This window comes from Miscanthus floridulus, chromosome 17 (genome assembly GCF_019320115.1).
Source record: "Miscanthus floridulus cultivar M001 chromosome 17, ASM1932011v1, whole genome shotgun sequence".
NCBI lineage: Eukaryota > Viridiplantae > Streptophyta > Magnoliopsida > Poales > Poaceae > Miscanthus > Miscanthus floridulus.
The window spans coordinates 16,061,053-16,086,020 of record NC_089596.1 but is presented as its reverse complement, the minus strand read 5'-3'; the positions used below and the strand labels follow the sequence as shown (position 1 = coordinate 16,086,020).

Sequence of the window (24,968 nt, the reverse complement as noted above, 5' to 3'; positions counted from 1 at the left end):
ACCTTAGTGGTCACCTCAACAACGAGGACGTAGGAGCTCCTTTGTGGGGTTGTCAAACCTTAGGATAAATCCTTGTGTCCCGCGTGCTTGTTGTTGTTGTTGTTGTTGTTGTTGTGATTGCTTGAGATTACTTGAGATTATTTGTATGTGTTTGTCTCTTTGTCTCCAAAATCTCCATTTTAGGGTTTGGACTCGATCTACAGTTTGGAGGCATTACGACGTCAAGGGAGTGATCCAACATCTTCACCAAACCACTAGGAAGTGAGGTTGTAAGATTATTTATCCGCAAAGTTAAATTTGGCACTGCTTTTATAGTTCACTTAGGTGTCGGGACTGCTGACGTTTGCGTTGGAACTTCTGACAACGTCGGGAGTTCTGACCCAAACGTTGGGACTTCCGACAGTGGCTGACAGATTTGAACTTAGCATTTGCAGTAAATTTTTAGATACGCCTATTCACCCCCCTCTAGGCATTGTTAGATCCTTTCAAAAGTGTTCATTCTAAATCACTATTTATAGCTACAGTCAACAAGATAATTACAAAGGGCACATACTTACAGTCAATGAGATACACTACGACTACTAACTTTAAAATCAGCAGGGATGAAAACGGTACGGAAATATTCTGAACCGACCGCTTTCGTTTTCTATATTATGATACCATTTTCTATATTACGATATCGTTTCCGAATTTTACCAAACATAAAAGTTTGTCATTTTCAATTGGTTTCGCAACCATTTTGACCATTTTTTGTACTCTTTAATTGCTAAAATATAGAAATATCCCGAACCGACCGCTTTCGTTTTCTATATTGTAATACCGTTTCTGGCCGTTTTTATCCCCAGCATATAGTTCTACAGAACTTCTCCAAAGTTCCTACGCTTCGATTGATTACAAACTCTTCTTTTTTGATTTTTTGACCTCACTTTTTAGGGTATAAAACTATTCGTTTCTTTCAGCAATGTTTTCGAGATGACCTGCCTATGCCAAATGCCATCTTCAAATTCCTAGATCCTCATATGTATTGTTTTTCTTTTGCTGCGTCGGTGGCCAAAGGTCTAAAATATCAGCCCAGATGTTCATGTGCAGATTTTTGTCTTTTTGCTATGTATGTGTGTGTGCACATCTGCCTTTTGATTTTGTCATTCTGTTTGTTTACAACTGAGGTAACATGTCTTGCCACTTCAGAATCAAACTGCATCTTGAAGTCTGGTGTACAATGGGGGAGGGTGCTAGCCTGGCTTGGCGCTTTACAATTATGGCGGCGGCTTCTGCCTTGACCCAATAGAAAATCACATGCTAACGGCTGCTTCTTCCTCGGAGGTATGCTAATTGTTTTACTGTTCCTCCATTTGTCCTTTCTTTACTATCCTAAATGTGATTGAAGGTATGTTTGCAAAGTATTTATGGTATGGGAAAGTAACATTTTAATCTAATATAGCTTTGGTTTTCCCTCTCAGTGCCACTTCATTAAGGGCACCTTGAGAAAGTTCATGTCTCGGGATGATTAGTATAGCTGTAGCCTACCTTATTTGTGGAAGATGGGAAAATCTAGATTTTAGCATCCCATCGATTTCAAAAGTTGAAAGTCCAATTCAAGATTGGCTATATCACTTACAGTAAACAAAAAACACAATAGAATTTAGGTTCCAAACAAATTTGCTTTTCTCTAAAGCTATTTTGAGCTGCAGAGGAGTGCCTCCATCCTCATGATAGAATATTGAAATCTCAAACATGTTTAAAATTGTAATAGTTGCTGCCAATAATTTTGTATTGACATTTTTGTATGTCACTAATGGATTTTCAAAAGAATCAGAGGAGAGTGGGTTCCTTTGTTTTCGCTTTATATAAATGTGACTGACATGCCAATGATTCTTTTTCTCTCCTAGGGCGCTCTTGCTCTTGCTCTTGTGCTGTCTTTATAGCATACCATTTTAGACAGGATATATGAAACTAAACTTATTTTTGATCGGCAGGGTGGGTAAAATGTGATTGACATTATACTACATGCATGATGGCTAGTGTAATGTCAAATATGTGCCTATATTTAAAAAAAAGTTATATTTTAGCCACTGTTCGCCTAAACGGTTGTTTATCCCGTTTAAACACCGTGTAAATGCTACACGGTGGTGCACCGTTTCCGTTTAATCACCCGTTTACCCCGTTTAATTGGCCGTTTAGCCCGTTTAATGGGACATTTTACCCGAATAATGGCTAAACGGTAGGTGACTGACTGTTTACCGTTTAGCGTTTAGGAAAACACTGATTTTAGCTTCTCTGTACTGCCTAATTCAATGCTTCGATTTAAAAAAAATATATATATAGACACGTTAGATGTGCGATTGCATTTTCAATCGACCGTCCACGGGCGGGACTAGTAATAATAAAGACAAGAGAACAGCAGGAGCCGTCGCGGTGGCCACGTCCATGAATGGAATGCCGGCCGTTGGATTCCTGATGACCGGTGGTGCTTTCGTTGACCAGGGAATGGACACGGTACGGCTAGGCGGGCCCCGTTCTGCTGACCTCCTCCCACTCGAATCGGCCTCCAACTGCAGTTGGCTGACAGTACAGCGGCCCCACCGGCACGTCTACCTCCTGCGACCTTTCACAGAGCTCAGTCAGATAGCCTGTGCCTGTCGTCGTCGTCGATATATCATTGGCCAGCTCTGGTTGTTGTCTAGCGTGGATTGGCTGGAGTACAGAGGCCCCAACGGCAGCGTCCATTGCCTGGAAAGCCACTCCGTTCCTACTCTCTCTCCCTCCCTCCCTCTCTCTCAAACACCGACGTGAGGCGTGGTGCCGCAGAGGCGCGGGTGGGCCTGGGCGCGCCGGCGCGGTCGGCCCCCGGCGGTCTTGCACGGACGGCCAGGGCGACGGCGGCGCACCAGCGCGGGCACGCCCCGGCTGTGGCTGCGGGCGCGGGGCGAGGGTGGCCCCCGGCGCGGGCAGGCTCCGGCGGTCGGTGGCGCGGGCGGGCCTCGCGAGCCACACGAGGCGAGCATGGGCATCATCGTTGGAGTCGCCACCATCGCATCACCCAACCTCTTTCCTCCGAGGTGTTACGGCCGGCGGCGCACCTCCGAGCTTCCGTGTCCTATTTTTTTTTCTTGAACAGTCTTGCCTTATGCTCAATGCTTTTCTTGGTTCGCAGAAGACGAGTCTGCGGAGGAACTGCCGGAGCGCTACAGACCTGCAGAGCGACGTTGCGGCGGAGCTGCGGCGCGTGCTCGTGGTGCTTGTGCGGACTATACGCTTGATCTGGTAAGGTTTTCCTCATGGTACGATTCTTGAAGTAGTCGTGTACTCGTGTTCTCGTCATTCAATAGGTCCTGATTCGCATAAGACTGTCAACGAGGACCTCACGTGGCCACTACCAAGAGACACAAAATCAGCCTCAACTATACGAGACACAAAATCAGCCTCCCAGAGGCACAACCTAAATATGTGCATGAAACTTATTTGCAGAAATGATTATTTTTAGGTTTTGTTGGTGGAGAAGATACTGACAGCCTGTTCGCTTGCTCATAAACGATCGTAAATTTCCAGCCGGGAACTGTGTTTTTCTCTCACACCAAACCAGCCAGCAGTAAATAATCCACGATACGATACGATCTCCCGAACAGGCTGTTTGAATAGGTATCGAACCTTTTACATGTAGCGCTACTCAAAACGGATGGATCTTATATTTTAGGTGCTGTTTTTGGAGATAGCCTTACAAGGGGCCGTCCCACAGTCACATGGAGGAGCGCTCGCTCAACGGCTGCGGAGTGCTTGAGGAGCCGCAGAATGGATTTGTTGTTCTTTGCATCTCCCATTCACTTCGCTAGACCTGTCTTTTGTGCATATTTTTTTCTGCGTTTGTTAATACAGTGGATTGAAGTTCTGGTTTTGCTTTATTCCTGCCTTTTTAGGTCCTGCGTTTGCTAATCGAGGATTTTGAGTTGTGGGGTTGTACCAGGCGTGAACAACTAGCTGTGGTGGTGGCACGCCAGCAGGCCATGGCAGTGGCTGTTGTCTGCGTAGCAGCTGGAAGCAAGGAAGAAGCTAGGCAGCGGAATAGATGGACGCGGCTGCCTGCCTAGCAGTGCTGTTGCAACATCAAGGTATTTTGATTTCCTTTTTTTTTGGGTCGTATTTGCTGGTATCAGGCGTGAGCTTCTTTGCCCTGATGCAAAGGCTTCACCAGCAAATGTTACCTACAAGCTGTGTGCCAGGCTTCTTGGACTGGTATGGTTTGTGCTGATAATGCTTTTGGGAGCAATTATGAATTTGTATCATGTTTGATTTCTTACCAGCTTAATCTGATGTCTGTTGCATCCTTTTTTTTTTTGCACAGCCTCGGTGCATGCAAGGTATTCCACACATTCTCTACCTATACATACACCTGTGTGCACAGTTCTTTGAAACATTAGTCTGCTCTGCCCTTTTGGATTTCTTCACGTGCAATGTGCGCGTACACTTTTTTGCTAGGTTGGCTCAGCACTTCAGCCAATGGTGAAGATGATTCTTTTCCTCCTGCTGTAGCTGAGAGGCAGCACGAGGAAATATTGTGTTCCAAAATGCGAAATAAAAGGACAGTGCTGCTGAATAAGAGCTGTACCCAGTAGAGCACTAGAGCTAGACAATTTATGCTTCCTATTTTGTCCTCACAAGATAGGTTCAAGTGGTTTATGCTGATAGATCTCTTTTCCCAATTGACCTTTGCTAACAGATAACACCACACTACTGTGCAGCCCTTACTGCTAAATAGATCTGCATTATCATGGTGTATAAATAACTTCAAATATTTATTGGAAAAAGTCTACTTAACCCCCCCACCTATCATACTTGGTCTACTTCACCCCCCTAACTATGAAACCGTCTGTTTTACCCTCTGAACTATTTAAAACCGTCTGTTTTACCCCTGGGCGGGTTTTCAGCGGAACAGCGGGTTCGCTACAGTAATTGCGGATTTGCTACAGTACCCGTGGTTTTGAATTCCTTTTTTTATTTATTTTTGGTGAATTTTTGAAAAATCATAGAAAAATCATAAAATGAAAAATCTAATTTTATTGGACTCCACATGAGTAGATCTACATAGTGAATATATAATACGGTATACTTTAGTACAAAATTTTTACTGTAGCCTTAGATTAATTGGAAAATCTAATTTTGTCTGTAATTAATTGGAATAATTCATAGCTGCAGCTTCTATGGTCCAATTGTGGTGAAATTTTTATGGTACGTTAATTATTGTATGCTTGAACTATTGGACTATGTATAACTTAGTTATAGATAAATTCTAATTAATTACAGACAAAATTGGATTTTCTAATTAATCTAAAGCTACAAAAATAAAATTTGTACTAAAGCATACCGTATTATATATTCACCGTGTAGATCTACTCATGTGGAGTTCAATAAAATTAGATTTTTCATTTTATGATTTTTCTATGATCTACTATGATTTTTCAAAAATTCACCGAAAATAAATAAAGAAGGAAATTCAAAACCACAACTACTGTAACAATCCCACCGCTGCTGTAGCAACCCGTTGTTACTGTAGCAAAAACGCCGCTGAAAACCCGCCCAGGGGGTAGAACAGACGGTTTTAGATAGTTCAGGGGATAAAACAGACGGTTTCATAGTTGAGGGGTGAAGTAGACCAAGTATGATAGGTGGGGGGGTTAAGTAGACTTTTTCCAATATTTATTGTTCCCTTGCAGGTCTTGGTTCCTGGGCCGCCGAACAAAGGAGAGGGGTTTGAGTAATTTCAGAGATAGCATTTTGGTCTGTTTTTTTTTACTCTCATGCTTGCTTATTTGCACTTCCAAGTTTTTGGAGCCCTACTATATAGAGCTACCAGTTTTCAATTTTCCATTCTCAGTTATCACTGCCTCAGTTGACCAAGCTTTGGTGCTATCATGAACTAGAGGCACAGAAGTGTAAATCTCTATGCTAGATTTTTAGATATAGTGCCTGGTATGGTATGTAACTTCCAGTTAAATGAACAATTCCTGAAACTGCTATGTGGACTGTATTATACCTATATATTTTGGAGGACGACGCTCGAGTTAGTGTTTCCATGGTGCTGCTAGCACATGTATGCATTAACATCTTTTAATTATGTACAGAAACTGGCTATTTTGGCTTGCTCTGCCATCCTTTAGCATATCAGTGCACAGCCTAGAGATCATGTTTCAGGAATGCATCTTTATGTTGTTCTCCCTTCCCTCCCCCTTCCCCTTGTTTAATTTTCTTTTAAACAATTTTTCTCGGTAACCCATACTAAACTGCTGCTCTCCCTTCCCTCCTCCCCCTTCCTCTCCTGAATTTCCTAGACCAAGGTAAAGTAGCACATTTTGAGAAGCTATTTGTAGAACTGAAACAATATAAAACTACAAGCAAAGATAGCTTAGTCTTGATCTATATATGTCATAGCTCTTTTATATAGTTATATTTTCATGACAGGGTTCCATCCTCTCTACATCAGTTTGCTTGTGTATTGTTTAGTCAAATGTGTTAGAGCATAGTTCCCAAAGATCTGCTCTACATTTTAGCCACCTACCTCACCTTCTTTTTTAGTTGTTTTTACTTCGAGTGCCAGCTTGTATTACTGGACTGCAACTTGGTTTTTGTTGATCACTCTTTAGGAATTGACTTGCTGGTTTGCTCATTTATTTCCATTTCCAAATAGTATTTATAGGCATAGGTGGATGACGCAATAAAGCAACGACGAGACTTTCAGCTAGCACTGTTTGTCTGCTTTTGAAGAGATTAGGTAACTGCTAATATCACCTGTTTCCTTTTGTTTCGATTTTGCAACCTATGAGCTAAAGGGAGGAACTTTATTCCCCTTTGTTGGTTTAGAAGTGTGAATCTATAGGATGAACTTTATTGTTTTATCAACAATGAATAAGGATTAGCTTTAGTTTCTTGCTGTGAAAAAGGGGAATTCAAATTCAAACTTTAATTCTCTTGCAGAAGCATATCTAAACTTTATTTTAGAAATGTTGCCTATCTGGCAATAAAATTATTCTATGTTATATAACAGATGTTTTCCTTGCTAATATAAAGTTTAGACATTGCGACTTCTTTTTTTCTTGGATTGTTTCAGTATCTGTATGGAGAAAGCTAAGAATAGTAAACTTTAGGGGTATATAAAATGGTAAATTTTGGGCATAAACAGTAAGTGTCCAGGATTAATATGTTGTCTGGTTATAATCTCTTTTTTTTTTCACACATGCATGTTGATTTCGTTTTTCCACCTATTTGGCTTGCAATTCCTTTCAGAACCAGGTATATGTGCGACCTAGCAGGACAAAAGGAAAAACAGTGTTGCTTTCAGTTACAGTCGCTATGCTTGAGGTTACAATTGTTCCACTCTACATGTCACCGGGTGTGCCACCATTCATCAAGCATGAGCACAAGAGGACAAATCATCTGATCTACCACTCTTGTCAAGCCTTGCTCTGCTCCTCACATGTTGTAACTTAAATTCATTAGATTTGTTACCATGTAATGAAACAGGTTGTTTTCATTATTGAACAACACAGGGTTTCACATAGCTTCTAACACATGCTGCTACAATAGTTTAACAATTTGTTGTCCTATATAGACCCTTGATGATTTCAGTATACTTATGTTCCATGGTGTATAATGGCTGCCTAAGATTTAATACTACATCAAATACACACGACCTTATGAATTATTGGTGTGCTCTTGTGTCTGGTCAATTGTTATATATAATCATAGTTGATCTACGCACGCATGGCGTGCGCAAATTACTAGTGATGATACTGGAGCCCCACCAAGATGCATCAATGCACTTCTGCTGCATTCTCTGCTTAGCGATGCCAAGAACTTGCAAGCATTTCTGTTTCCTTCAACACATTGCCACCAACTATCATGCGATGCAGATGGAGGAGCAGAGGAGCAAGGGACGGATGATGATACTAGAGCTCCACCAAGATGCCTCAATGCGCTTCCACCGCATCCCCTGCTCAGCGACTTGCAAGCATTGTTGTTCTCTTCAACACAATGGCGCCGCAAAATGTCCAGCGATGGAGAGGAGCAAGACACTGATGACGGACTGTACCTCCGGCGTGATGATGAACGAGATGAAGAAGCACCGACAGATGGTCCCTTGTTTCTCATTTCCCTCCCCACCCTTGCTGTGACGGTGCTTTCCCTTTTTGTTCCTCTTGCCGTCGCCTTCCATTTGTTCAGGTGGGTCAATGGGCTCTTCAAACATTACATCTGGCATAGGGTCGTGGGCAAACTTCCTCTTGTCGTATGGATGGATGTGCGACACCCGGATCATCGGAACAATGTCTGCAGCAAACTGTATCTCAAGACCATGGTGCATAATTGTTTGGGGTGTTTTGCCAGCTAGAACACAATCAATATGTTCCATGATCACACCCGAATAGTGACCCTACCTTTGCAACCAGAGAAGGTCAGCCTGTGCTTGTTTTACTTACTTGGTTCCTGATTCCGCACAGACACATAGTTAGGGAGCTTTCAATCAGCAAATCGTTGCTGTGCGTGGTGGTCCTCTCATGTCTGGGCTGCCCCTCTCTTCTGTTTTTGTATTTCTGTGCAGTGATTAGTGGAAAAGGTGCTATGACATTGATTTGTTGCCTATGAGAAAATGCATAGATAATGAGCTGCGCCCCCTCAAAAAGCAATTAAGTGAGCTCAGGTCCATAAAGAATAGAATAGAAAGATGCGATAAGAACCTCTGTGAAATGAGAACGTAACTTGTCGCGTGTCCTCGACTAGTAGTGTCTAATTGAAAATGTCTTCTTACGATATGAGTCTCTGGTACAGTTCCTGTAAAAGTGCCATTACTAACTGGTAAGTCGGCTCCTGGAAAAGTGAATACTTTAAGGGACTATCGAGTCAGCCTACTCACACTGTCATCAGTGAATGAACTGCATCCTATGTCCTCGACAAAGGAGAACCGGGTAGCCTCACTGATGAATACTGCAACCCTTCCAACAACTTCCTAGATACCGCTTCTTGGGCCTCCTCCCTTGTACTCGTATAAGGCGTCGAAAGCTCTCCTGAACTCATAAATACCCAGCATTATTACCGAGCTTCCTGTTAGGAGCAAGATCCGTGTAGTTCTTCCCCATGTATACTGGTTTTACATCCTCGCCAAGCATATATATAGTTCCTTGATTCCTTATACTTCTTCTTTGTGGTTTTCTCTTTGATTTCAAATCACGTACAAATCTATGCCATTGATACCACTTCTAGCAATCTTTCACTATAAGTGTGCCCCTAAGCGGTGTTGTGACAACCTCCACATCTGTCCCAAAGATACTCGGGACGTCCCTCACAATTCCATTTGCCCAACACCATGTGAAAATGGAAGAAATGCCCTCTTGGAAGCTCGGTATGAGCCAACACCATGTGAAGATGGAAGAAATGCCCTCTTGGAAGCTCGGTACGACCTCTGGCATCCAAGACATATACTCGCGTGTGCCGCTGCTGCTTCTGGCCCGATCACCACCCTCCTGTCTTTTCTTCCGCGATGGCTTCATTTCATGTGAGAGCATGAGGGTCATTACAAAGAACACATGCAATTTACTGATAAAGGGGTCATCAATCAAGTACTGTAATAGCAGAAGCATTAACAATGATTTGCATCTAGAAGCAAGAACGGACAGCATCTATAAGAAAATTAATTATTCAGAATCACATATCGATCAATAACTAACCGTGATGTTTGATGCGACTGCATCAAATGGGGGAGCTAAGAACTGAATCAAAGCACAAGAATGACATGATCCGCATCAGGTTATGCAGGTAATAACTCATCAAGAGCCGATCGTGATTTGATCAACAATAATACAAGGACAAATTTACACCTACAAACAATTCGATTGTCCCTAGTTTGGGGAGGCAATTTTCATCTACAAGGAATAACCGACTGCAAATACAAGAAATTTATGCAGAATTACGCATCAAAACCAAATGCCTGCATCAACTGAACAGGGGTGGCAAGAACCGACAGTGATGATAATATGACATAATCAAAACATAATCAGGTACAGGCAATCGCAATCGCAATTTGATCTATAATAACTAACAAAAGCACGATTCGCATATGGAAGCAATTAGATTTTCCCCGATTTAAGAATGAGGAGGAATCCCCTTGTCCTTTCCCCTTGGACTCTATTTATAGGGGAGGTGGGAGGAGGCAATCTTCCTCCCTACGTCATTTGATTTATAAATTACATGGATGTCCTTGGACCCCTTGGGTGTTAGGTCTTTTTACATGGAAGGGCTAGGCATGGCCGCTCTTACCCCCAACAATCCTAATTGTCATGTTTTTTTGTCTCTTTTTTCGAGTAGCATGTTGTTTGAAATATCAAAATGCCTCGGGGCTGTAAATTGAATTTATTCAGAAAGTTCGACAATGGTACACCGGACACCGATGATGTCATCGGCATCAATCATTCCATACTAGATGTCAATAATAAGACATTACTAACGCTTGTTGCCACCACAAGGCAAAGGTATATTTGTAGGGCATTTCATTTCACCGGTCATAGGTGAGTAGAGAAGTTTATGACCGGGTTTAGGATAGATGTGCGTACTATCAAGAGGGACAAACTTATTTGCATATCGGTCATCTAGTGCCACTCGAGCGATCTAACTTTGCATCGTTGCTTGGATCGAGTGGCGTGGTGAAATGAGTGACTAATCCTTTGAAAAAATGTTTGTGAAATGCCAACACACTTGCACATGGTGGTGTAGACTTGGTGGTGTGGGCACATTTGCAAAGGAGAAGTTGTTGGAGTTGAATTGGATCAACTTGGAGAAGTGAAAAAGGTTTTTTGGTTTGTTCTGAACTATATGATGGTCTTGTATTGGAATTTTGTATTGATCCATTATGCTTTGGATCATATATGCAAGTGGGATGTGTAGCCCTCTGAATAAACTTTCCAAAATATCTAAGATCATTGAAATCGGACTCCGGAGCTAAGAGTTATGGTTGTTTTAGTGATGAAAGGTTTGTGACTAGACTCTGTGACCGGACACGTTCAGTCAGTGCTTGTGAGTCCGGTCGAGAGTTCGATCAATGTTTCTTTAGCGAGCAGAAGCGACCGAACGCTAGGAGAGTCTGGTCAGTGATGACCTGATGCGTCTGGTCATCATAAGAGCTCTTTAGAACCTCTCTGGAAGTGACCGAACTCTGAGAGAGTCGAGTCCGGTCATAGGAGAAAGGGGAGTCCAGTCAGTTGTGTAGAGACGCGTTGGTGATCGGACTTGGCCTCGGCGCGTCCGGTCACTGGACCTAGGCGTGTCCGGTCAGGAGTATGCGCGCGTGGGAGCTAGCCGTTGGCGAGCAACGGTCATCTTCGAACAGCGAGGCTACGTGGCTGTATCTCAGTGACCGGACTTTGGACCGGACTGTGGGGTGAGTCCGGTCAGTGTGTAGAAATTAGGATGAAAAGGGTAACAACTATTTTAGCCCTTGGGGCTATAAAAGGAGTGTGTGGCCGGCCTTGGCACATGCTTAGCACCCTTGGGACTTAGTGTCTATGCTTGGGGAGTGCTAGGAGAGTCTCTAACTCACTTGTGCATATAGTGGTTGCATCCGATTGCGAGTGAGTGATTCTAGTGCGATTGTATTGTGAGAATTACATCAAGTGGCACTAGGTGATCGAGTTGCAAGCCAATGGTGCTTGTTACTCTTGGAGGTTGCCACCTCCTAGATGGCTTGGTGGTGGTCTCCGTCGAAGCACGCAAGGAAGTTTGTGCGGTGCTCCAGAGAAGGATTTGTGAGGGGTACCGTGCTCATCCCGCGGGAGCCGCGAAGAGCAACACTAGTAGAGCGTGTCATTGAGCTACCCTCACTTTTGGGGTAGGTTGTTGCGGTGCCCAACGTGTGGGCTTGGCGGGTGTTGCCAATTAGCCATCGAACCACCAAGTGATCGGTCGACACAACAGAGACTAGCTTGGTGGCAACCAAGTGAACCTCGGGATAAAAATCACCGTGTCATCCTCTTTCCGTTGGTTTGCCATCCTCTTACACAAGCTTGTAATTACAATCACATTCATTGTGCTTGTGTAGTTGCTCTTGTAATTAGTTAGCTTGTGTAGCTTGTTAGTTACCTTCTTGCTTGTGTAGCATAGAAGTAGCTCCCTTACGTGACTAATTCAGTTTGAGTAACCTTATTATTCACATTGCTTAGTTTATGTAGCTAAGTAATTTGCGCCGTATAATTTGACTTGTGTAGCCTTGTTATTGAGCATTGCTAGTGAGCTTAGGTGACTTTATACATTTACTTACTAGCATGTTTAGGAGCTCTTCCGTTGCTTGAAGTACTAGTGGCATAGGTTTATGTGACTTTGCTCCTTGAATTGGTTAGGTGAGCTCTAGCTAGCCCGGCACCTTAGTTGCTAGTTTAGGATCTTTTTAATGTGCTTGAGAACATAGATAGAGAGGTGTAGTCTTTGCTAGACCGATAGTTTTATTTCCGCGTTTGTTTCGGTTAGCCGGTGCGTTTAATTTTTAGAAAGGACTATTCACCCCCCCTCTAGTCTGCCATCTCGACCCTACAAACACACGATCTACTTTTGAAACATCCGGATACAACACTTGCAACATACGTCTGAAGGCAGATAAAACACATGAAACATGCATCTAAAACACTAGCTGCAACACCAGATCTATTTTGGAAACATCCATATAAAACACTTGCAACATACGTACGTGACAGCTGAAACACTCGAAACATGCGTATGAAACACTTGCAAAAACACCTGAAAACACTTCATATCTGTGAAAACATATGCAACATCCAGATGGGCCGGACGACAAGATGAAACATTTTGAACATACACTTGAAACATACTTGTATAGCCACTACAACTTATGCAACATTCCAATCTACTTTTGCAACATAACACTGGAAACATACTCTTACAGCATGGGCTTTGCTTGACGAATGGAGGCACGGCGGTGCATGGACCACACTGTGCGGTAGCGGCACGGGCAACTCGCCGGCAGGCGCGACGTCACACAAATCTCGTCCCCCTCACCTGTTTGCTGGAGCATCCGTCGTGCTCCATGTAGGCGGTCGCAGCTCGCCAGCTCGGTGGAGGCGATCGCGGCGAGCGAGCCGACCGCGGCGAGGAGGAAGCGCGGTGGAGGCGGCCGATGCAGACTGGGCCTGGTGGGGCATACGGTGTGGAGGAGGCAGCAGGGGATGGGGCGTGGCGCGGCGGGGGTGCGGTGCTGCGGGGGACCGACGGTGGCGAGGTGGAGTGGCGTGGGCGGATGGGCACGGCGACACAAGGAGAAAACGGTGCAGCGAGCATTGGGGCGCGCGGACGGGGCGAGCGGATAGGGTCGCTGGGTGAGCGGCGCGTGCGGGAGTGAGCAGAAGGAGACGTCCGTCCGTCTAGACATCTTAATTATATCATTATCGAAGGAAGATACATGGGTATCAAACATACCCGTAGGTGTGGCAGTAACATCCATCATCCATGGACGTGTTGTAGTGTAAATAAGCACTGTGGCTTTTATTCGATCACAAGACAAATACAGACACAGCACACTAATGTGCATATCATCTGACAGTAATTATTGGAGTATTTCTTCTTCAATGCTCTGATGGAGACTCTTTGATTGGCAACAGCTTACTATGACGTCGGTAATACGTACGTACGTACTTTGTGTTTAGAGACGCCTGGCTCCATGCGTGCACATACTCCTGCTAGCTAATTAGACCTTCACGATGGTTGCTTTCCCGTTCTTCTTCTTCTTCACCTTGAGGCGGATTTTACGGGGCGAGGCGTCGATGCCGTCCGCTGGGCCGGACGACATCGATGCTGCTGCAGCAGCAGCTTCGTCCTCGAGCTTGGGCTCGTTGAGGCGCTTCATGAGCAGCTCGGGCACCACCCAGTTGGACACGAAGTAGAAGAGCAGCATCAGAGCACTGACCGGCACGAGCGAGGAGACGTCGCCGGTGTCGGAGGGCGAGCCGGGCACCAGCTTCGGGCTCAGGATCTCGCTGATGACCTCCGCCGACGGCAGAGCCCGGATCCTGCCGGCGCACGGCTGCCGGCGCGGCATGGCTGCCGCTGCTGATGCCACTCCTCCCCTCCGCCGCTGGCCATGAGCGGGAGCAGCAACAGCAGGACACTGCAGACAGACATGTGAGGTGGAGTGGATGGTGAGCACCGCAGCCGTCTCCATGGATGGATAAGAAAGAAGATATTTTTAGCTAGTGAGGTGTGAGCCTGTGCGAGCTCGCAGCGGCATTGTGTATGGATGGATAATGGATTGAGTAGTAGGCTGATGCACATGCAAAAGCTGCGGTTGGGGGCGCCCCTAAGCGGCTAAGCTAAGCCTGAACCTCACCCGTCTGCTGCTATATGATTTTTTTGTTTGATTTGACAGCAACTGCTATATGATTAGCGTGCGCTGAGGACTTGCATAGGCACATGCTGTGATAATTGAAATGAAAAAAATAAGACACAATGGGTTGGAATGAATGTTTGATGCACCACAGAATCAACAAACTTCAGTCTCCAGTAAATTTGCTGTTGCTGATTACTAACTGAATCATCATGAGTACTTTCTGTTACCAAGGGACTGTGCTCAGCTCTATAATAAATCTGTACTGAATAATACGGAGTAAAATAGTAAAATAAGACTAGTGTTAACGTTGGAGAGAAAAAAAACAATAAATTTCAGCAAAATAAGTAAGTTATTTATTACCAGACACCTAGGACTTGTGGTAATATTCTCTATCATCATCTCATATTAGTGAAGTGCAACGTTGGCCACAAAAGTTTTCCCCAGCTTGTTCAGCTAGCACGCAAGAGACCCACGAGACTTTCCCAGTTGATAAAAAGAGCGATTGCAGGAGAACTTACTTTGTTGTGCATAGGTAAATCATTACTACTCCCGTTAGCTAATTTGCTGCGACAGCACATTAACCTGCTACTCTACTGCTATCCCTCCTTTCTTTCTCCATCGCCCTTCCATGGCCCATGTAAAACATGACCAGCTTTTTCACAGCACCTTTATTGTTATTTTGTCAGCTGGATCTACTCACTTCTTTTCCGATGCCAACAAAGGAGGCACAAGGATTGATCAAAGCTCAAAGGAATATCAAGAAATTCACTGTGGTGGATCCGAGTGGATTTTTTAGTGAGAGCTTCGGCAGAGCGCGCGCCTCTTGGGTCGGATTGGATGCGCAACGGGCCTTGGCTGCTAGTGCTCCCCTGCTGGAGATGCAAGACGAACTAGACCCATTTACGGTCTTTTGCTCAAAAGAAATTTACGGCCCATCTACCCCGAGCTCTGGAGGCCCAAACTAGAGTAGCCCATAGGTGTAACTGCATAAGTACTGGAAGGCCCAGTTAGACGCCTATTAGATCCGGACTACAGGCCGTTCGGCTAGCATTAACCGGAAAACACTGTAGCAGTAGGTTTTTTTTAAGAGAAAAATACTATTTTGGTTGAAAAAAAAAACTGACCCGTCAGCAGATTGTGGCCAGCCGAACAAGCTCTCTAGTCTATCACTCACTCTCCCTGTCCTCTCTTGACCTAGCCTGAGAAACAGGTCTCGGCTCCATGACGTCACGCTCGGCTTCTCCCACAAGTTTCCCAGGTCATAGCTCCGGACTTGTCCAGTCAAGCCGGCGTGCAGAACAGAAAAAACAAGTGAAGAAGAAATCCTAGTACTTTCAAAGGCTCAGACGACGAACACGCCATGCTGCATCATATCGGTGCGTGGATGACTTGTGGGCGTGCGTGATTACGTGCACTGCAGCCGCCCGCCGGGAAGATTATTTTCTTTCACACATGCATGCATGAGCGCCGGCCCGGAAGCAAGCGGCAGATCGATCGATTTCCACACGCGCGCCGAGCGTGCGCCGCCTATGCATTCACACATTTTCTTTTTTCCATTCCACACTCTTGTGTTCAAACCTCCACGTAGCATTGGGTTTTGATTTCCTTATTTATGATCTAAGGCTTTGTTTAGTTGGCGAATCTTTTTGGAAAATGGCACTGTAGCACTTTCGTTGTTATTTGACAATTAGTGTTCAATCATAGTCTAATTAGGCTTAAAAGATTCGTCTCGTGAATTTCGTCTAAACTGTGTAATTAGTTTTATTTTTTATTTATATTTAATGCTTCATGCATGCGTCCAAAGATTCGATGTGACGAAAAATCTTAAAAAATTTTACAAAATTTTGGAAACTAAACAGCACCTAACTGGCCAGTGGAGATGGAATTCCTTGTTCTTCTTCCGTGCTGATGTATAAGAATAGTAAGAGTTAATAAGAGACCATGGTAGGGCGCCTCATAGCAGGCGGCTATGGTAGATGAGTCCCCAGCAAAGACACCCGATCTACTTTTGATAAAATATTTGCAACATGCGTCTAAAGACAGATAAAATACTTAAAACATGCTTCTGAAATATACTTGCAAAAAACACATGAAGACACTTGAAAAATTCATTGCAAAACATATGCAATATTATCCAGATAAAACACTTGCAATATATGTGTGAAACATATGCAACATCCAAAAAGAAACACTTGCAACGTACGTGTGAAAAAACGGAAGAAACATTTGGAACAGATGTTTGCAACATACTTGTACAACCACTGCAACATGTGCAATATCCCGATCTACATTTACAACATCCATATGAACCACTCGCAACATACATCTAAAATATCTGAAACAATTGAAAAGTATGCTTGCAACATGTGCTTTCAGCGTAATATCTCCTTACTGCTCGGAAGAATGGAGGCTTGTCGGTGTGCGGAGTTCACTGAAGCGGGCAGCCTGGCGACACTTGTAGGCGGCGGACCATCGGCGTGGTTGCACGACGTGGAAGGGAGGCATCGGTAGCGCAACGCGGCAGGAAGGCAGCAGACGCGCGATTAGAAGAGGGCAGCGGCAAGCTGCATCTGGCAGGGCCGACAGCTGAGCATCGCAATTCGGAGGAGGCCGCGCGCCACACCTGGCAGGGACGGAGGAGGCTGAACGCTGGATGGAGGCTCAGGCGAGCGGATAGGAGCAAGTGAGCGGATAGGAACGAGTATTATTCAGAAATGGAGGGGGGGGGGGGGGGTCTTGGGCTGACGTCGCGGCCCACAAATGGAGCGTCCGTGCAAAAGGGACGGCCACTTGCCAGCATTACCGTAAATTTTTTTTTGTGGCGAGGAAGATATATGTGCATAGCCACATTGATAGTACCCGGATGCATAATCCCTCTCTCAAATTTCAAGAAACTAGTTACGTACTGAATTTCCTAAGCTAACCCTAGGTCAAGGTAACAATATATACACAAATACTAGCTATCTGTTGTTGGCGAATTAAGCTTAGCTCAACTGGTTTATTAACCCATTCTTGTAAAACTGTCAATTAAAGTTTAAATCCTCGATTTGATACGATTTTCTTGTGTTATTGTTTTAGTAGTGGATGACGTCTTTGTCGATATAAAAAACCACGTAATAACTTTGCTAGTCTCAATGTGAGAAGACCAAAAACTAAAGTTGTTCAATGGTTGCAGTCTAAGATGCATATAAATGTTACTGTTCATGAAAGTGCCATTCATCTTGTATTTTGGTCAAGAATTTTTTTATCAATAGTCACACCATTACTTACATTTATGTAATACTTATTGCAATCATAATTAAGTTTTTTTATATGAATTAATTACGAACAATCTTGTCTCAAAAATCACGTAAGGACAATTATGATCAAAGGCTCGTTCTAACAAAATAAAATATGCCTTATAAAGATGAATGGAGGGAGCACAGTGACGACAAGGCCAAAAAATTTGCCCTGCTGAAAATTTGTTCATTGGTTGCAGTCTAAACTAAGATGCATTCATGCATATAAATGTTACTTATTGTTCATGAAATGTCATAAGATTACCCATGGCATATATTTTTTGTAATAAACTTTTATTGGAGATATATATAATTATGGATACTCAAAGTTCGAGTACTCCAGATGTACAATTATTTAAGACGGAGGAAGTACATTGTATTTCTAGCTATATATATGTCTTCGATACACATGCAAACTAGAATTTCCTTTAGGGTCCGTTTGGATCCTTGAAATTGAATTTCATTCTAATAATTATAATTTAGACATAGATTAATTAAGCTAATATTGTTGTATATGGAATATATTTATATATTTATTGTTAGGCATACAAGGGACACATGTATATGTTGCATTTATATTGTAGAGAAGTGAGTTAAAGAGTGTGCTATAAGTTAGAGAGTAAAATTATAGCATAGTGATCTATTGAATCAATTTCCATCTCTCACCCTATGAATTTGAGATATGCTTATTTATGAGCTTGGTAATATTATGGAATTCAAATTTCAAGCCAAATAACCTAATTCATTAAGTAGATTTTAATTTCTCCAAAATAAAGGAATCCAAACGGCCCCTTTTATATCGATTACTTGTCAAAGCGTGCAAGCAACAACGTTTGCATATCATCGATCGCTCTCTGCCACAGTACACGCATAAGTGTCAGTTAGTAGTCAAATTATGTAGTACAACCTTATGTACCACTTCAATAATGCAACTTGATCAGTGCAATTTGTTGCCACTCTCCGAATCTCCGTCCATCGCTCCATCATCATCCTCTTTCTGTCTGACGACCTTGCATCATCTTATAGGACAGACAATTGGTCGTTGTCTACTGGGGAGTCCACATCGTCTATCAATCATATCTCGACGTTGGTGCTTCAATTGCAGAATATTTATATATACATTTAGGTTTATTTATATCATTTGCGCGTCAAGCAGTCTCCTCTAGATTTTGGCCATACATGTGCTGCTACCCTTGCTTGACTTCACACTAGCTGCTAGGGCAGAATATTGACTGGCGAATCATGCATGCAAATAAACTACTGCTTGCTTACTGGATCATAGATATGTGTGTAGACTACGTATGGTCAATTTCTTTCCATGCAGTACAACCAATATGGCTTATTTTACTGGTTTCCAACTACCCCGGCCAAAGTATTTTACTGGTTTCCAACTACCCCTGGTTCATCTTTGATACTGCCAAAGAAATTGCCAGTATTATTCTTTTGGAACTACTACTACCACCTAGTGTATGAAATAAGGAGGCTAGTCTACATTTACTAACCACAAAATGTCGATCAAGTATTCATCGAAGTATGAAATCAGACTGACATCAGGAATTCCTCACACCACAAAAGCAATAACAGATGCATATAAAGGCATGAATACAAGTTAGCTGAATCCATTCTAATAAACAATATATACCCATTGTTTAGAGTTGGAGTAAACTAACAATTATCTAAAGGGCTACCAGTTTAGCTGCCAAATAAATATCCTGACACAGGCAGTGTCGTTAATCTATCAAATGGCCAGTAATTTTCACTAAAAGTCCATTATTTGTGTTGGCCTGGGGCTAAAACCAAGGAAATACTGACAACAAACGTGTCCTTTGATTGCCTGTTGCCATTGTGAACACTCAACAAGAGCACGCTCATCAAAAGTGAACAGTGATGAACAAGACATGTCAAGAAAACTGGACGTACCAACTAGCCAATTTGCTTACAGATGTATACTAGTAGGTCAAGGAAACATGATAAGCTGATGTCACTTTTCCCGTCATTATGATCTTAATCATCTGCACAAGTAACTCATAAATAGAATAAAATAAGCTGCTTGACGGTGTAAGATAACAGATTACTGTAACGCCCCGACCCGAGAAGACGGCTAAGGCCCATTCTACATTTTGAATGGGCCATACCTACGAATAACTCTCTTGCGTTTTCGTTCTCGCTTCACGCAAAAAGGATGATCACCGGAGTTATTCACCTCTCAGACCCAGGCTTTTAAACTGGTCTAGCTCTGGTTCCATTTACGGTATGGGACTAAACTAGGAACACTGTAATTTTCACTAAAAGTCCATTATTTGTGTCGGCCTGGGGCTAAAACCAAGGAAATACTGACAACAAACGTGTCCTTTGATTGCCTGTTGCCATTGTGAACACTCAACAAGAGCACGCTCATCAAAAGTGAACAGTGATGAACCAGACATGTCAAGAAAGCTGGACGTACCAACTAGCCAATTTGCTTACAGATGTATACTAGTAGGTCAAGGAAACATGATAAGCTGATGTCACTTTGCCCGTCATTATGATCTTAATTATCTGCACAAGTAACTCATAAATAGAATAAAATAAGTTGCTTGACGGTGTAAGATAACAGATTACCTGTACAACTCGTACAGTTGTACTCGATTACTGTAACGCCCAGACCCGGGAAGACGGCTAAGGCCCACTCTACATGTTGAATGGGTCACACATACGAATAACTCTCTTGTGTTTTCGTCCTCGCTTCACGCAAAAATGGTGATCACCGGAGTTATTCACCTCCCAGGTCCAGACTTGGTATGGGACTAAACTAGGAACATGTGCCAAAAGCTACAGTACCACAAATTTGGTCCGGCTCAACTGGCCCATGGGCTAGGGTTTCACATCCTAGCCACCCTTAAAGGATTCGAGGTCCTCATCAAGCTATCCAACTAGCTTACCCATACGGAACAAATGCTCATGATCGACTCTCTTGGCCACGTTCATATTTTCAGTTCTCCGGCCCAGGCTTTTAAGCTGGTCTAGCTCTGGTTCCATTTCTGGTACCGGACTAAACTAGGAACACTGTGCCAAAGCTACAGTGCCCTGGTGTTACAGTGCCATGGATTTGGTCTGGCCCAACTGGCCCGACCATGGGCTAGGGTTTCACAGTTACCTTCAATATGTGAGCTCTGGACAAAACTGGAGGCAAGTGAAAACCAAATGTTACTATGTACTGTTGTAGTTTGTCCTCATATGTACTCCCTCCGTCCACAAAAGAATGCAATTCTAACATCTCGAGAAGTCAAACAGTTTCTACTTTGACTAAAATTATATGAAAATGTACTAATACTCATGAGACCAAATAAGTATCATTAGTTTAGTTATCGAATATATTTTCATAATAAATTTATTTTGAGACATAAATGCTAATACTATTTACTACAAACTTGGTTAAAGTTAGGCTACTTTGACGGGCACGTTTCCTATAATTGCATTTTTTTTTGAACGGAGGGGGTATCTGTTTGTCACACTCACACATCTTAGTTTTTTTTCCCTAGTAACATGCATGAACTCATGATCATGCCAATAGCGCAACTAACAAGTGAACTAACCAGCTTCCCCGACAAGCTGTTGTTATGACCACACGCACTATCGTCTAGAATGTTAGCAGGTAGCATATGCACTAAAGTTTACAGCTAGGAAGTCTGGACCTCAAAGTCTTGTATGCAATTGTACCATTTGGCTTTCACCTAAAGGATTCACACAAGCCACAGCAATTTTGCTTCAAATAAATGGCAGAGTTATCTATTAATAAAAGCACAGATCGATCTAGCTTTGATGAATTTTATTAGCATATGAATGGTGATGCAACCCACACATATATATATGCGTATAATAAACATTAACTATAAAAGAGAACCTGACATCACTTGGTCAACTAGCTAAACCACATATTATATATAGGGCCAGCAATTTCTCGGCCAAAAACATCGATCTCTGGGATATGATGTGCTACATATGTAACGCGGTTTCATACTACGACCCTGCTACTTTTCCCTACGTACACATTGTGCGTGCTGATGGGTTCATACCACACACGCATGCGATGCGCCCACTGTCTGCCAGAAGCCATGATGCATTCTATGACACGCGGTTCACACATCATTAGGGAGGACCTGATCCTGTAATTAACGATACTAATTATCATTCAAACAAGCAAGCACACCATACCACACAATAATCTAGATGCATGATTAGCTAGTAGCTAGTTTGATCGTGTATATGCAGCAGTAGCTTCTGTTGGACACCTCTGAATTTTTGCAAGATTATGCATATGCAACAGGAAGGCCGCACCGCAGGGCATCGATACCCTCCCTGTATGATAAGCAAAGCAAAGCAGCCTCCTGCACCCTCTATCAGCAACCATGTGCTCCCAGTATCCACCATGCATCCTCTCCTCTCTTTCCTGATCATCCTAGCCGGCCAGTCCAGTCCTACAACTTTTCAGATGCAAATCTCTTTTCGCTAGTGAGATGCATATATATCTTTACCCATGCAACTGAAAAGAGAGGGAAACCAAGAAAGATCTTGCGGCTACTAGGCCGCGTCGCGCAAAAGCTACGCAAGCCCTGCAGAGACATATCATCACTGAGGCACACACCCGTTTTCGAGTGGAAAGCACCGACCATGGTGCGGGAGGTCCTACAGATCATCTTGGAAAGACTAAAGACGAGCCAGGGAAGAGGGAGATCTATGGAGAAGTACCAAGGAGAAGCTAGCATGCATCCATGCACTTGTAAAGCCAGAAAGCTCAAAGCCGATCCTGAAGCTGATGATGAGACTAGCTAAGCTAGTTAGTACCAGAGGTGGTATCAGTTATCATCATTAGGGTGCGTGGCTAATAAACAAAGATGAGATTGCATGAGCTGCAATAAATCATGAACCCTTTTCACCACCTGATGAGCATGAGCATGCATACACCTCATTATATTACTAACCTGCTCTCACTAGTTGCCTAGCAGAGAAACCCCAATCAACAAAGATCATGGATGGATGGATCGAGTGATCGACGACCATCTAAATAAAGTAGAGTAGCTATCCGGCCGATGCGTGCGCTTCGCGGTGAAACATCGTTGCTCCTGAGCAAGAATAATCCAACAAAGAAGCAGTGTTGTGTGCATCAGAAGATTTATATGATTAGCAGTAGATCGATCGATCAATGCATGGAGGTTTATGCAGCTAGCTTTAGTTAAGTTGTGCACTACGGTACGGTACGGATGAAGAAGACATGACGATGAGCGAGTGGGGCGTGCGAAGGTTATGTGGCTCGTACCGGTGGGCAAGGGGTTTTGGATGGACGAGCGAGGTCGCGTCGCACGCAATCGAGGGCTAGCTGATCGATCGATGGATGCATGACGACGACGACTCATCACGAGTCGCCGCCGCCGAGCTTGGCGAGCAGCGCTGCGACGAGCTGGTGGCGCCTCTCCTCGCGCTCCTCGGCGCGCGCGCGCCAGGCGTCCTCGCGCTCTCGCCACCGGCGCACGAGCGCGAGGCGCTCCTCGCCGAGCGCGACCATGGCTGCGCGCCACTCCTCCTCGCGAGCGCGGCGCTCGACCTCGCGCGCCTCGGCGGCCTCCACCCAGCGCTCCTCAATCTCGTCCTGGCGGCGCATGAACTCCCGCAGCATGGCCTCCACCTCGCCCTGATCCGCGGCCGCCCTACTGGCAGCCCGCGCCGCCTGCTGCTTCCGCCTTCGCTTCTTCGTCCCAGCGCCGCCGCCGCCGGCCCTGCTCGCGTCCGCCGCCAGCTCCTCGTCGCCCGCCGCGGCGTCCGCCTCGGTCTCTTCGTCTTCCTCGTACTCGTCGACTTCCTCCCCCTCGCCGGCGCCTTCGTCGTCCCGCACGCCCTTCCCCTTGTCCCTCTTCCTCTCCAATGCTTGCGCGCGCTCGGCCCTGTCGTCGAAGATCCGCCTCACCTCGTCGTGGAACGGGAACTGCGGCCTCGGCTGCTGCTGCTGCTGCTGCGACTGACCGGCGGAGGCCGGGTCGACGACGGCCGCGGCGGCCTCGGTGCCCTTGAGCCTGGTGACGAGGTTCTTCCACTTGGACTTGCACTGGTCCGGGGTGCGCGCGAAGCCCTGCGCGTGGAGGCGCGCGGAGACGGCCTCCCAGAGCGCCTTGTTGCGCTTAGTGGTGAGGAAGGAGTGGTCGAGGTCGGCGCGGACGGCGAGGAACGCGGCCGTCTCGGCGTGGGACCACTGCGGCAGGCGCTCCCGCTCGAGGCTAGCGGCGCTGGAGGCGGCCGAGGCGGAGGGCAGCTGTGGTGGCTCGATAAGCGGCGACGGCGGGAGCGGTGGGAAGTGCGGGTGGGGCGGCGGCGACGGGGAGAGCAGCGGGTGGTACGGGTTGGAGAAGGAGGTGTTGAGGTGGTGGAAGGGATCCATGGCGCGGCGGTGGATGGGAGTGGGACGGCGAGGTGGGGTGGGGATAGGGATGGATGGATTTGGACGCCGGGGAAAGGAAGGGAAGGGATGATGTGATCGAGGGCGGGCGGTCAGGTCAGTGGTGGGAATTGGGATGGAATGGAATGGAAGTCAAGAGCAGCCGAGTTTCCCGGCCGGACCCGAGACCAAAGAGAAAGAAGAAAATCTGTTGTTGCCTTGGCCTGCTGCTGGGTTTCAACGCCGAAACGGCTTGCTTTCATATTGCTTTCTTTCATGCTTCCCGGGGTGGTGAGGCTCCATTTCTATCTCCTGACTTTAATTGCCAATGTGCTGCTACGTGGCACACGACTAATCAATTCCGCCTAGTACTCCCTCCGTTGTAAATATCCATGTTATCCTAAGTGTGCACCTCACTTTCCTATGAGTCAAAGTTTTTTTAAAAGTTTAGCTAAGGCACCGTTTAGTTCCACTTTATTTTGTAAAAAATTTCAAGATTCCCCGTCACATCGAATCTTTGGACGTATGCATGAAGCATTAAATATAAATAAAAAAACTAATTACACAGTTTAGACGAAATTCACGAGACGAATCTTTTAAGCCTAATTAGACTATGATTGGACACTAATTGCCAAATAACAACGAAAGTGCTACAGTATCATTTCCCAAAAAATTTCTCCAACTAAACAAGGCCTAAATATACAACAAAATATACTGATATTTATGATGCGCGATGAATATGAGTAGGTTAATCATGGTCCATATTTTTTTAGTAACTTATTTGGAAATATCCATGTTATCCCCACTGTGATCGTTTATAAGGCGCAACTTGACATGACGCCTATAAACCTAGGATAATTGGATACTACGGTTAGTTACGAATTTGACTGTATCAAGTTTGTATAATAAATTTATA

General features: G+C 44.6%; 3 protein-coding genes across 3 annotated transcripts; 1 reads left to right on the top strand and 2 right to left on the bottom strand.

The window, feature by feature from the left end:
- Positions 1–2,334: 2,334 nt before the first annotated feature.
- On the top strand, positions 2,335–7,595 carry LOC136515295 (uncharacterized). Its single transcript, XM_066508932.1, has 6 exons — positions 2,335–2,496; positions 2,706–3,059; positions 3,155–3,264; positions 3,962–4,106; positions 5,709–6,763; positions 7,276–7,595. The coding sequence occupies exons 1-4, from the start codon at positions 2,335–2,337 to the stop codon at positions 4,083–4,085; spliced, it is 750 nt and encodes a 249-aa protein (XP_066365029.1). The 3' UTR covers positions 4,086–4,106; positions 5,709–6,763; positions 7,276–7,595.
- A 5,786-nt stretch (positions 7,596–13,381) lies between these two features.
- On the bottom strand, positions 13,382–14,318 carry LOC136517851 (uncharacterized). Its single transcript, XM_066511498.1, has one exon. It carries the CDS (start codon positions 14,201–14,203, stop codon positions 13,730–13,732), a length of 474 nt encoding a protein of 157 aa, XP_066367595.1. The 5' UTR covers positions 14,204–14,318; the 3' UTR covers positions 13,382–13,729.
- A 4,981-nt stretch (positions 14,319–19,299) lies between these two features.
- On the bottom strand, positions 19,300–24,327 carry LOC136517039 (trihelix transcription factor GT-3b-like). Its single transcript, XM_066510550.1, has 2 exons — positions 22,943–24,327; positions 19,300–22,748 (listed from the first exon to the last, which is right to left on the bottom strand). The coding sequence occupies exon 1, from the start codon at positions 24,053–24,055 to the stop codon at positions 23,039–23,041; it is 1,017 nt and encodes a 338-aa protein (XP_066366647.1). The 5' UTR covers positions 24,056–24,327; the 3' UTR covers positions 19,300–22,748; positions 22,943–23,038.
- Between the last annotated feature and the right edge of the window lie 641 nt (positions 24,328–24,968).